The following is a 14,598-nucleotide window of genomic DNA, read 5'->3' on the forward strand; positions in this document are numbered from 1 at the left end:
TCTCTGTGAGAAAAAATGTGTCCTCGTCTCCGTTCTAAATTGCTTACTCCTTATTCTTAAACTGTAGCCCCTGGTTCTGGACCCCCCCAACATCGGGAACATCTCAGGCAGCATCTCAGGAGAACATAGAAAGGTGACATTTGGGGTCGAAGCTTTCAGTCTGAAGAGGGGTCCCGACCAGAAACATGACCTATCCATGTTCTTCAGTGATGGTGCTTCACCTGCTGAGTTACTCCAGTACTTTCCTTTTTTGTAAACGTTTTCTGTAGTTTCCTGTTGCCACATAACTGACTCTAGCAGTTTCCCCACTACCGATGTTAAACTGGTCTGTAATTCCCTGTTTTCTCTCTCCCTCCCTCCCTTTTTAAAAATTGGGGTTACATTAGCTATCCTCCAATCCTCAGGAACTACTCCAGAATCTAAAGAGTTTTGAAAAATTATCACTGATGCATCCACTATTTCTGGGGCTACTTCCTTAAGTACTCTGGGATGCAGCCTATCTGGCCCTGGGGATTTATTGGCCTTTAATCCATTCAATTTACCTATCACCACTTCCCGGCTAACCTGGATTTCACTCAGTTCCTCCATCTCATTTGACCCCCGGTCCCCTGCTATTTCCGGCAGATTATTTAAGTCTTCCTTAGTGAAGACAGATCCAAAGTAGTTATTCAATTGGTCTGCCATGTCCTTGTTCCCCATGATCAATTCACCTGTTTTTGACTGCAAGGGACCTACATTTGTTTTAGCTAATCTTTTTCTCTTCACATATCTATAAAAACTTTTGCAGTCAATTTTTATGTTCCTTGCCGGTTTTCTTTCATAATCTATTTTCCCTTTCCTAATTAAGCCCGTTGTCCTCCTCTGCTGGACTGAATTTCTCCAAGTCCTCTGGTAGGCTGCTTATTCTGGCTAATTTGTATGCTTCATCTTTTGTTTTGATACTATCCCTGATTTCCGTTGTTATCCACGGATGCACTGCCTTCCCTGATTTATTATTTTGCCAAACTGGGATGAACAATTGTTGTAGTTCATCCATGCAGCCTTTAAATGCCTTCCATTGCATATCCACCGTCAACCCTTTAAGAATCAATTGCCAGTCTATCTTGGCCAATTCACGTCTCATACCCTCAAAGTTACCTTTCTTTAAGTTCAGAACCCTTGTTTCTGAATTAATTATATCACTCTGTCACAATGAATGCTTCTGTTTTGTCACAATGAATGCTTCTGTTAACCAGCTAGAATAATCGTAGTGTAGGATTTCAAGATGATGGTGATCTTTATCAATCTTTGATCGAAGATGTCCAAGCATGAGTGTATACTGAAGTAGAGCCTGCAGAACGCGTAGATGATGGTCACCACCAAATTGAAAAATGTTAGCCTGCTGAAGCTTTGCTCTTTATAAATATCAAGATAGAAACATGATTCACTACACCATATTGGGAACAAAGTTTATGGTTAGTAGTCCATCTTGTTCTTATCCTTCAAGGTTAGGGGAAAGCCGGCCCTGCTCTGAACATTCCACCAGCTGCAGTTTATGCAGCCCATCCAGCAGGACCAGCAGGGAGAAATCTTTTGGTAAGGAGGTTATAATAAGTGGGTAGAAATAGCTTTGAATCTTACTCAAAATCATCGCACAGTAAGTGGGCTTCAGAAACATATGAGTTCTCCAGCACATAGCAGAAATTCTGCAAATTCTTCTTCATCCCTTAAATCGTGTGTTCAACGGGATGGAGTGTTGTGAAAATTTATTTCTACTTTAATTGACCAATAATTTGACTAAAATGGTCCTCTTAGCAAAGTTCTAAAAGTGATGGGCAGGGATCAATGTTACACCATATGTACTCCAGGCATATATTTTTGTGCTAATATCAAAATTTAGTTACTGAAACATTCCAATCCATATTTATGATGTGCACAGTATCATTTTCACGAATAGTACATTCCATAGGACTTTGCTAATTAATTAATTTATCACAATGTGATTCTCAGCCAATTAATTAGAATCAATGAAATGTAGAATGAAAGAAATACATTAAGAAAAAAAGGAAAGGTATGGAATTCAGGAGATTATTAGTTGTCAGCAGCTGTGTGCTGAATTGTTTGCAATTTTTGTTCGGATTCCAAAGCAAGTATAGAAGCCCCATACTGGCTAGAACATTTCACGTTATTTTCTGACTGAACTTCAAATTGGACACCTCATGGAGGTTGTGTAATTCTTTTACTTCTTTGAATTCTTTAAAAAGCCTTTTAAAATAGTTTTGTTGGAACATCTGCAAATGACAAAGCAAGCTAATGTGGAGTTTTTGAAATTGATCGTGTGACAGAAAGTGAAAATTGTAAAACCTCAGTATTTAGGATCAGGATGACAATTACCAGAAAGTCAACACAAATTGATCTACAGTAGGAACATATGTATTTGCCACCTAAGCTAGAGTGTTGGCAGCCATTTCTGGACTGTTGCTTTCTAATCTGCTGCCCAGTGACAAGTTTCAATACATTCTACATATGTTTACCATTTGATGTCCATGTTTTATCTGTAGCTTAACTGAAACAAGTAGGCTATGAATTGTACCTGTAGTACTTCATTTAGGACATGCTGTTATTTTAAGCAGGTGTAAGTTTAGGGGCAATGAAGAGACTGGAGGATAGGTAATTTCCCATCAGCTATTAATGAGTTAGAAGCAGCAGGTGTAATGCACTAGAACATCTGATATTCTTTCATTCAAGAAATGACATGAGATGTGGAACACCTAAAAGCTTGGCAAAAACTAGAAACAAAGAACTGCAGATGCTGGTTAATACACAAAAGGACACAAAGTGCTGGGGTGACTCAGCGGGTCAGGCAGCATCCCTGGAGAATATAGATGGGTGACATTTCAGGTTAAGATCTTTCTTCAGACTTTATCAGCTTGCCAAACACATTATTTTTTAATTCTGGGTACAATAAAATAGAAAAACAGGAATGTTTTAATTAATTTTTCTTCATTTCTAAATTTTACTTTACAGAATGATAAAATTATTGACCAACAGCTGATTATTGATCAACTCCAGAAAGAACTACAGGTCATTAAATCTGACAGTGTTTCAACTCATAGACATTCAAATGAAGCATCTTTAGCTGTGACCTTAGCAAAAAGACCTCACAGTGTGCCATTATCAAAACTTCATCTGAAATTTTTCAACATAATACAGGCCCATCAAGCTGAATCCAGCACAGACTCCAGAAAGGTAATTATTTATGAAAAACAAAGCAATATTCAGTATTTTCATGTGATTCTGTGTGTGTTGTACATGTTGGTTATATTCAGATCTGAAAAATACGATTTGTGGATCACTTTTGTAGTAGTCACTACAACTTTCATTAATTTGTGGTGGTACATGATGACGATTCTACATCTGTTAACTGTTATTTGTCCCATGAGGCCGCTCAATCTCATTGAGCCTTCCACTCCGATTGGCGGGTTGAATTTGCCGTTCCCTTAGCCGACTTCCGATCGGCAGGTAGAATTTGCCCCCTCCGGCCAGGGCTCTGGATCTCCGTCCCGGCTGGAGCCAGCAGATCCGTTCCCACATCTGACTTCCGAGGCCAACTTTATGGGCTGGTATCTAGGTCTCGCGGTCGTTTAGGCGGACTAATCTGCTACTGTTGGACTCCTCTCAGACGCCATGACCTCTGTCGATCCGGCAGAATAAATAATTCTGAAAGGCTCTGGAACCAAGGGTGCAGGAAAAACGGTGGTGGAGCTGAATATTATGAGAGGCTGATCATCATTGCCTGTTAGCCACCCTAACAAAAATGAAAATTATCTCCACCTCTGTATTTTAAAAATGGATGGACTTCATAGCAGCACTTCATGTGGCTTTGTTGATGAAAAAGGAACTTAACATCCTTCAGATATGCTTCTGTTAAATTTTCCAATATATACAACTTTGTTGGTACTTTTGAAACTCCTGAATTTTTCTCAGTGAATAGTCATAATTTCTGATCAGCTTGACAATTGTCTAAGCTTAGAGACATTGTTGGACCTCATTACCATGACTTAATGAATATTTGACTAAATTGCTGTTCACATTTGCACGATGGTGCAAGAGTGAAGGTGGAGGGAGATAACAAATGCCAGGACTTCAATGGAAGAGAAAGTTAAGTATTGTAAATGCAGGTTGGCACCCATTTCCAAAATTACATGGAATCCTGTGGCCAAATTCTGTTTCTCTACATAACAATAAGTTTTCAAAAGTCTGGGTTAATGTGGAACTGGAAAAACTGTTTGGAGCTTTACAAGTCAAGTTGCAATTAATACTAAATTAATTTTGGAAACCTCTTGAAATAGGCCAAACAGCTTCATGTTAGCATTTTAATATAAATTGAATTTGATATGTTCCAGTCATACTACTGTTAAATTTAACAAATTTACAACAAATGTGAATATGTTGATCCTAGAATCCAATAGACAACAGGGGCGGAAAACGCTATCAAAACATGGGGGGGGAGACACAATTTCTTGCCGGCCCCTCGCATGTGCACACACACACAAACACACTCGCACGCATGCGCGCGCACACACACACACGCACACACACACACACACACACACACACACACACACACACACACACACACACACACACACAGGCTTCGACCTTGGGCCCTGTGGACGGTAACATCGCTAGTTGACCTGGTTGGTGACCGACTCCGAACTCCAGCAACAGCAGCTTCGTCTGCCCCGATTTGTGGGGCTTGAATCGACCCGTTCACGGGGCCTTTCATCGCCCGGCGCGGCCTAAAATCTGTTGGCAGGGGCTTCAACATCGGGAGCCTCGATTGTCCCAATGCAGTAGTTTGATTTTCAGCCGCGCCGGGCGATGAAAGGCCTCGCGAACAGGCCAATTCAGCCCTTAGAAAGCGTCTGATACCCGCTTGAATCTTTCAAAAACTACAATGTGATAAATAACAAATAAAACTGAAGCAAATAAAGGCGAACAGAAAAAACAACTTTGGACGGGGATGAGAGAGAGATGTGGAAAAAAATACTGAATAACGTGAGTGACATGAATGAGGGACTTACCTGCAATCCAGCCAAGAAACCCGTTCGACCGGAGCCCTTAATGACCTGACCTATTTAAATCTAATACCTGTTTAAATCTTTCCCATCCACCAATACATCCAATTAGTTCAAATGATAATTGTACCCGCATCAGGCAGCTTTAAGAAATTCTCCGTGAATACCTTCAGTAATACTTGAAGGTTAAAACACAATTGGTGACGCATCGTGTTAATACGATGTTAATAGAGATATTTAACAAGCGCTTAACAGTGACACCCCCACTGTCTTGCGGAAAGCGGAGATTTTAATAGATTTTTTTCACCAAATTTCGAAAATCGGATTACAAAACATGGGGGGGATTGTCCCCCACCTCTCAAAACATGTGAGGGGCGTGCCCCCCCTCCCCCCCCCCAGGATTTCCGCCCATGAATAGACTGATGAGTCAATAGAGAAAAATGTTTTATCAATGGATACTTAATTGGGTTTTGATGAGAAAGCATTTTTGTTCATCACTATCTGCATTTAGTCAACTTGTATTGAAAAGTTTAAAGTTGCTAATAAAGGAAAAGGGGTAAAAGAACAGAAGACATCTGAAATTAAAACAATTACTGGTGGAGACACAAGGAACTACAGATGCTGGCATCTTGAGAAAAACAAAAAGTGCTGGAGTAACTCAGTGGGTCAGTTAACATCTGTGGAAGAAAATGAACAGTTGACATTTCGGGTTGTCATGAAGGTCTCTAATATGGTGGAGGTAAGGATAGATTGAAATACCGAGATTGTTGTGCCAATTGAAAGAGTATGGTAAAGACCGGTGAATCACAAAAAGTTTCACAAAAGCAAAAAAGGCTGAAAATATTCGGCAGGTCAGAGTGGACCAGCAGAAGGAAAACAGACGACGTTGCAGGTTGGAAGGATGGAAACCCTTCGGTATAAGTCTTGAAAAGGTCTAAATATAAGAAAATAAATGAGTTCACCAATCCAGCATTTAAAACTTGAATTTCAGTGTTTCAAGTCCTGAAACGTGCAATGTATCTAATTGGATTAGATTTATTATTGCTTTAATTTGCATTGATTTGTTGGAACAGGATCAGAGGCCTAAAAGATTGGAATTGAAGAATGATTGAGAATTAATCATCTCCACCAATTGAATGGAGGGGATCTGCCAAGCGATTCCACCCCCCCCCCCCCCCCCCCCCCCCCCCCATGGATTTCTAGACATTGGATTTTCCCCAATGTCCAGAAAACCATGTGCAAAAATGCTATAATTGCTACTTCACGGGGATGGGATGTTTAGATTACTAGTCAATGGGAAGGTAAGAGAGAAGGTAGTTATTTATTTTTGGTTTATTTTAGTCTCTAACATCTGCAAAATAAATAGGATCTATAAACGGATGTAACTAAAAATGTTGTTATTGTTGGATAGGTGCACACAAGCCCACCTTCAAATGCCCTAGACAGGGTGATGGCAGAGTTTCGAACACGCACTCAGATGTTACTGGAGCACCATGAACAAGAGCATGACGAGGCTCTTCATAAATTAGCTGAAGGTAGCAATGATGTGGAAGTAGAAGAGAAAGAAAATATTAATGCTCAGCCTTCCAGGTATGAAAAATAGAGGTCTTGATTTTGCAATTTAGTTAAATTTCCTATTGTGCACGATTTTCATTTAAGACTGCTTCATGCCTCTGTCATTCAAGAAAATCATGGTTCAATCTTATTGTAACCTCAATGCCACATCTCTGCATACCCGTGACAATCATTCATCCCTTTTCTTATCATTTAATTTATCCATTCTGCCTCAAATATTTTGTTACTGGTACTCTGGGGAAAAAGGTTCCAAAGATTCAAAATGCTCCGAGAGAAAGATTTCTACCCCATCTCTGTCTTAAATGGGTTAACCTATAGTTTTAAACATTAATCCCGTATTCTGGACTTTTCCCCAAGAGCCCTCTATTAATCTACTTTTTCAAATTCAATTTAAATGTTAAATATGTCATTTTCAAATAGATATAATTTTAAAGGTAATTTTGGAGCACCAGTAAAACTAAAGGAAGGTAAGAATATGAACCCATAGTTAAGATATTAGGCAGAGAACATGTTTTTAGTGTCTAAAGTGTCAAATACAAGGCCTAGAACTGCCACTCTCTTACTCTTTTTTGACATAAATTGTCGGAAAATTACATTATCACTGCCAAAAATAATAGGTTATAAATGCAAATTGCAATCAATTTACTGCACTAGATTTAAAGCATGACTTGAAGTGGGTCCTGTTCAAAAGAACATTGGAAATGTCTGCAAATTCAGCTCAATAGTAGGACTTTGAAGAGACTTCTAGAATAAGGTTGGAGACATGAGGAACTGCAAATGCTGGAATCTTAAGCAAAACACAAAGTACTGGGGTAACTCAGTGGTCAGGCAGTACCTTTGTAGGGAATGGATAGGTGACATTTTGGGTCAGGTCCAGAACTAAGCTGGTTCTTTTATGGGCCTGTCCCACTTACACGACTTCTTAGGCGACTACAGAAGACAATGAAGTCGCCACAAGGTTGCCGCATGTTCACGTGAGGTTGCCGGGGTGTCGCTGCATGGCGGTGAGTAGTTCCCTCATTCTCGTAACTATTCGCGGTGTTATTCTGGTCACTGCTAATTTTTCAACATGTTCACAAATTAGTGGCAACAGTGGTTTTGACGCCATAGGTTGTTGCGTGCGGTAGATGCTGTTGTAGTAGGTGGCCATGGGGATGTAGGCTGTGAGGCCTAGTGACGCCGGTGCCGACTGGTGAATTTGATTGGCTGATTGAGATTTTAAAAACGTAAGCAGTCGTTTTCAGAGCCAAGGACCGGCAATGTTAATGTCCACCGAGCTTCACAGCCGTGTATCTCTGGCTTCTAAAAGTTGTCTCAACTCCTTCTCCCCACCCTGTCTTCCCCCTCTCCCCCCCTCTTTTAAAGGACTTAAGTGACCCTTCCCCAGGCACGTGCCGTCAGGGTAGGCAAGGTAGGCACTGCCTACCCTGAATAAAATTATAAAATGTTAATTATTAAAAATAAATAGTAAAGGCATGGGAGAATTATGCCTACCTAAGAATATTTTAAGAAACAAAGAGAGAATGGAGTTTGTGTACAAATAATGTGGTAAGTACATTTCTTTGAGCTATATGTTTTTAAATATGTATTTTCCAGCAATGAAGATGCTATTTTTATCACGAAAATTTACCTGTGTCTTGGAGGCCGAAGGTTAGGTTGGTAGCCAAGAAAGATAGACTTCACTATCCCTCAGTACAGCAACATCAAGAACGATGTCTATCCCTCATTGATGGCAGCTGATGCGAAGCAGCTGTAAAAGGACAGCGCTGCTCGCGGAGGGGGTGAGAGAGTTCCTTTCACAGCATGTGGGAAGTCTGGCCAACGGTAAAGTTGCGGGGAGGGCAGGAGCGTTGAGAAGGAGGGGGTCGGGGATCATGCCAAAAACTCACTCACTCACCGCCACTGCATTGTGGTGGGGCAGGGAAGTAGCTCGGGTGGCTGCGAGCGGCCGCTGGGACCGGACAGCTGAACCGGCCGCCACCTCAGCGCCCTCTGCCAGTCCGCTCACCTCTGGCATTGCTCTCTGTCTGAACATCTCTCACCTGCCGTTCACCGGTCTCGCTCATGTCAGCCGCTTCCTGCAAATCCTTAAATTCCGACTGCCGCCGAGAGCAGGACATGGCATTACTTGCTGCGCTGGGTGACACTGCATGGTATTCACTGCCCGGTCCGTGTTTTTCAATGTAGATCAGCCAGTGAGGAGGACCAGCTTACTCCTGTGTCAGCGCGATCAATTGAGGTTACTAGCGCTGACACAGGAGTAAGCTCTAACGCCCGCTGTCCTGTTATCCATCGCCCGCTGACCCGCTCTTGAGCTGGTCCCCTCACTGTCCGGTCCACATTGAAAGACATGGACCGGGCAGTGAATAATAATAATAATAATAATAATAATAATAATAATAATAATAATAATAATAATAATAATTTAAAAATTTATTTGTTGGGCGCCTTTCAGACATCTCAAGGACACCTTACATAGATTAACAGGAATATAAACATATAATCAGAGTAAAATAAATAATAAAGGCATCACAGAGACACAAACTAAAAACAGAATTCAGTCCAAAAACAGAAAATCAAAAACACAATGTGAGAGAGCAGCGGCAGCCAAAGCGCGCCAGCGTCCACTCTCCCCCCCCACGGCAGCCATCTTGGACAAAGACTAACAGGATTACATTACAGACAAAAAAAATCATCCCCCCACAGTGGATACCACTGTGGGGGAAGGCACAATGTCCAGTCCACACCAAGTTCACCCCAAAGTCAGGCCTATTGAGGCCACCGCAATTGCCTCTACGGAGGCCCGACGTTCCTGGCCATTCTCACCGGGTGATCTTGCCCCGGCGTCGGGAGAGTCCTCTCAGCGGCTGGGCCACCTGGAACGGCCGCTTTCTAGTTGGAGACCGCGGTTTCCGAAGCTGACAAGGCCGCGCCGGTTTGTAGCTCCCAGGCTCCCGATGATGAAGTCGGCGCCGCCCGCTCCACTCCGCTCCACTCCGCAGACCCGCAGCCCGGCGGTCTCACGGCGGTCTCAGCTCACCAGAGCTCCAGCGCGTCGATCCAGCGCGGCGACCCAGGCAAGGCATCGCCCGCTCCACGAAAGCGCTCCAGCGCTGTGCCGCCACCGAGGCCGAGGTGCTGGGTGGTCCCCGCCAGGAAACGGCGCTCCAAGCCCGCTGGTAGGCCACGAGGATGGGTCGACAGGCAGCGACGGCCATGCAGTGTCACCCAGTGAAGCAAGTGAGGCCATGTCCTGCTCCTGGCGGCAGTCGGAATGAAAGGATTTGCGGGAAGCGGCTGACATGAGCGAGGCCGGCGAGTGACAGGTGAGAGATGTTTAGATAGAGAACACTGCTAGAGGTGAGCAGGCCGGCAGAAGGCGCTGAGGTGGCGGTCAGTTCCGCCGTCCGGTCCAGGCGGCCGTCGCAGCCACTCGAGCTACTTCCCTCCCCGGCCACAATGCGGTGGCGCCGCGCCTGGAGCGCCACAGCAGCGGTGAGTGAGTGAGTTACTGGCATGATCCCCGACCCCCTCCTTCTTAATGCTCCTGCCCTCCCCGCAACTTTACCCCTGGCCAGACTCCCCACACGCTGAGAAAGGAACTCTTCCCCCCAATTGAGCCCTTGAACTAGTATTGTCATTCAATAAGGTCACAACTTTTCAACTTGTCCTGGTGTGCTCCCGTTTTTCCGACCATCTCTCCACCTGCCGTCACCCTCCACCCCCCACTCATTCAATAATTCAGAATGAAGGAGATTTGGAAGCCTTGGGCAAATTGAATTCTCACGTCATTTATTTATTTATTTATTTTGAGTGTGAGAAATTCTATGTCCCGCCAACCTTCTTTCAAAATTTAGCAACTCAAAATGGGGATGCGTCTTCGACGCAGGTGCGTCTTCATTGCTGGGAAATACGATACTTTATTAAGAGATATGGCTTTTGAAGACTTTATAAAAGTCGACTGACAGCTTATGGAGAAAAGAACAATCTGCGCATGCGCGGTTTAAGAACTTTTAAAAGCCAACTGCCTACCTGAGTAATTACTCACGGCACGTGCTTGCTCTTCCACTGCGCTTTCACCATCTTAATTTCAGCGCCAACCTTCCTGTTCATCGTGGTGTGTGTTTGTATCACATTGGCAAAGTCAATTTCACTCAGATAGTGCTCTCCCCGTTTGCCCTGTTCCCGCCTGCATAACTGACTGGTGAAGGAAGCGATGTGTGTATGTGTGATCCATTCTGACAGTCGCCGTTACAGTTGCTGGTTTTTCAGCGACCTGCTACGACTTGACAGTCGCCGGCAGTCGGCAGAAAAATTGCCTAAGTGGGGTAGGCCCATAAGGCACAAGCACTAACAGAAATAGGATATATGTCAAACCTTTTTATGCTGTATTAAATCGTTATGGAGGAACTGACCACCTTACCCCAATGTATGTAGAAAATAATTCTGGATCGCCTCAGCGCAGAGGGAGAGCAAGGAGGGAAGAGACAAGGACTTTGGGACATTTACCTTCCATCACAGTGAGGAGGTGCCTGGTGGACTCACTGTGATGGATGTTAAACTGTGTTGAGTGTGTGTTTTGTTATTTATTCTATGTTATGACTGCAAGGTTAAACCATTTCATTGTACTGAAAAGTGCAATGACAATAAAGTTGAATCTAATCTAATCAAATCTAGGATACAAAAGAATGGGTTAGGGTAGCTTCTTGGAAGTGACATTTATCACAGAGAGGGGAGACAGTTGGGAAGACCTTGTTCAATTTGGTCTTTGAGTAGTATAACCTATGCAATACTTTGAATTGTATCAGGCAATGCCTGGTATTTAAAGAACAGTAATGTATGTATAGTAGGCTTTCCTCCCATATATCTTTTGAATGGATAAACCCAGCTCTTCCTCCCATGCTCGCCTATAAATCTCAGAAGGTGGGGTGTCAATATTTAGAAGAGTGTTATAAATGTAAGATATCAACTTACTTGTATCGGCATGTCTATTCAAACAATCGTCTAATATATCTGGATCCACACGAGAGTCTTGTGTATATGTTTTCACATAATCTCGGATTTGAAGGTATCTAAAAAAATTGTTGCGGTTCAAGTGATATTTCTCCTGATTCTTGAAAAGAAGAGAGAGACAGTAAAGAATTGACATTGATTTTTTTAAATAGTTAATTTTTATGATTAAATTAATCTTCAAACGTAATATTCAATAATACAGTTAACCATCTTAAACACATTCTCCAATGAGCAAATCTTTACAGAAAAATTGACTATAAATTCTGCTTTATTACATAAATCTAAATCCTGTCCAAATTCAAAGGACTTAAAGCAGTCAGGAACTACTTGTCCATATAACATGCTTCCAAAAATGTTATTCAATTTTTTTAACAGAATACGCAGTGCCTAAATATCATGAATTCCATCTGTAAGAGCACACGTCCCTCTTCCCCTGTTTTCTTGAAGCACAAATCTATTGGGGCTGCTGAGGAGTTCTGCAATTAAGATTCCAACAGGATGGGTGGTTCATCATTAAAAATATTTCTGCTTTCCAAGATCCATTGCTATATTTCTTCTTTCCAAGATAGCTGCTTCAAAGTCTCCACTATTGTCCCTGTACACAAAAAGGCAAGGATTACTGGGCTTAATGACTACAGGCTTGTCGCTTGAGACCCTTGAAAGGCTTGTGCTGGCCAAGCTGAAAAAATATCACAAACCCCCAGCTAACCGCTTTTTGTTTGTGATATTAGTTACAAACATACAAAGCTTTGGAGCAAGGGCAGTGCTACCCCTCTACCCACCACCTCCAGCAAGTGCTGCCCAAAAACCAATAGCTGGAGCCACTTTTCCATCACCAACAATGATTGCACCTCCACTGACTCCTCTGTCAAGCTTCTCAAGTTTGCGGACGACACAACCCTTATTGGACTAATCCAGGATGGGGAGGAATCCGCCTACAGACAGGAAGTGACACAGCTGGCGTCCTGGTGCCATCGCAACAACCTGGAGCTCAATGCTCTTCAGACAGTGGAATTGATCGTAGACTTTAGGAGTGCTCCCCCTACCTTCCTTTTAAGTTCCTGGGAACCATCACCTCCAAGGGGGCCACCATCGACTCCACAGTCAAAAAGGCACAACAGAGGATGTACTTCCAGCGGCAGCTAAGGTAGCAAAATCTGCCACAGGCAATGATGGTCCAATTCTATATGGCCATTGTAGTCTGTCCTTCACCTTCTCCATCATGGTCTGGTTTGGCTCAGCCACCAAGCACGACATCCAGAGGCTGCAGCAAATCATCTGATCAGCTGAGAAGGTTATTGGCTGCAAACCTTCCCTCCATTGATGAACTGTAGACTGCAAGGGCCATGAAGCGAGTTGGTAAGATCATCTCTGACCCTTCTCACCCTGGCCACAAACTCTTTGAATCACTTCCCTCTGGAAGGCGACTGCGGACTGTCAAAGCTGCCACAGCCAGACATAAAAACTGCTTTTTTCCACGAGTCAATAACCTACTCTACTCAATAACCAAAAATCTGTAGCCTCATTTTGTTCTGGTATTTTATGTTTAATTATGTTGGTATTCACATGTTTAATCGATAATGTTTTATTATTAATGTTTCATGTTTCAACAATGGCAGGAATTTCTGGGCATAATCCAGAAGACGCAGGATCATTTCATTCCAAAAAGGAAGATTCTAAGGGGAGTAGGAGGCAACCGTGGCTGACAAGAGAAGTTAGGGATAGAATAAAACTAAAAGAAAATATGTATAACACAGCAAAGAGTAGCTGGAAGCCAGAGGATTGGGAAACTTTCATAGGACAACAGAAGGAAACAAAACGGGCAATATGGGCTGAAAAGATGAAGTACGAGGGGAAGCTGGCCAGGAATATAAAGAAAGACAGTAAAAGCTTCTTTAGAGATGTTAAGGGAAAAAGAATAGCAAAGTCAAATGTGGGTCCCTTGAAGGGAGACACGGGTGAAATTATTATGGTTAACAAGGAAATGGCAGAAGAGTTGAACAGGTACTTTGGATCTGTCTTTACTAAGGAAGACACAAACAATCTCCCAGAAGCACTGGAGGACAGAGGATCTAAGGGGGTAGAGGAACTGAAAGAAATTTTCATTAGGCGAGAAATAGTATTGGGTAGGCTAATGGGACTGAAGGATGATACATCCCCTGGGCCTGATGGTCTGCATCCCAGAGTCCTCAGGGAGGTGGTTCTAGAAATAGTGGAAAATTGGTGATCATTTTCCAATGTTCAATAGATTCAGGATCAGTTCCTGTGGATTGGAGGATAGCTAATGTTATCCCACTTTTCAAGAAAGGAGCGAGAGAGGAAATGGGGAATTACAGACCAGTTAGCCTGACTTTGGTGGTGGGAAAGATGCTGGAGTCAATTATTAAAGAGGTAATAATGGGGCATTTGGATAGCAGTAAAAGGATTAGTCCAAGTCAGCATGGATTTATGAAAGGAAAATCATGCTTGACTAATCTTCTGGAATTTTTTGAGGATGTGACAAGTAAAATGGATGAAGGGGAGGCAGTGGATGTAGTGTATCTAGACTTTCAGAAAGCTTTTGATAAGGTCCCGCACGGGAGACTGGTGACTAAAATTAGAGCACATAGTATTGGGGGTAGGGTGTTGACATGGATAGAAAATTGGTTGTCAGACAGGAAGCAAAGAGTAGGAGTGAACGGGTCCTTTTCAGAATGGCAGGCAGTGGCGAGTGCAGTGCCGCAAGGCTCGGTGTTGGGGCCGCATCTGTTTACCATATATATTAATGATTTGGAAGAGGGAATTAGGAGCACACTAGCAGATTTGAGGTTGACACAAAGCTGGGTGGCAGTGTGAACTGTGAAGAGGATGTTAGGAGGTTGCAGGGTGACCTGGACAGGTTGAGTGAGTGGGCAGATGCGTGGCAGATGCAGTATAATATAGATAAATGTGAGGTTATCCACTTTGGCGG

At 42.9% G+C, this 14,598-nt stretch overlaps 1 protein-coding gene across 2 annotated transcripts in view; it reads left to right on the forward strand.

The window, feature by feature from the left end:
- The window catches only part of LOC129695741 (kinesin-like protein KIF27), a 74,554-nt gene that overhangs the window by 23,374 nt on the left and 36,582 nt on the right, over positions 1-14,598 (forward strand). For both annotated transcript variants that reach the window (XM_055632966.1, XM_055632967.1), the window contains exons 6-7: positions 3,007-3,228; positions 6,472-6,650. In XM_055632966.1, coding sequence (XP_055488941.1) covers positions 3,007-3,228; positions 6,472-6,650 — 401 coding nt within the window. The remainder of the gene's footprint in view (positions 1-3,006; positions 3,229-6,471; positions 6,651-14,598) is intronic.

The sequence above is a fragment of the Leucoraja erinacea genome, chromosome 3 (assembly GCF_028641065.1).
Source record: "Leucoraja erinacea ecotype New England chromosome 3, Leri_hhj_1, whole genome shotgun sequence".
NCBI classification, from domain to species: Eukaryota; Metazoa; Chordata; class Chondrichthyes; order Rajiformes; family Rajidae; genus Leucoraja; species Leucoraja erinaceus.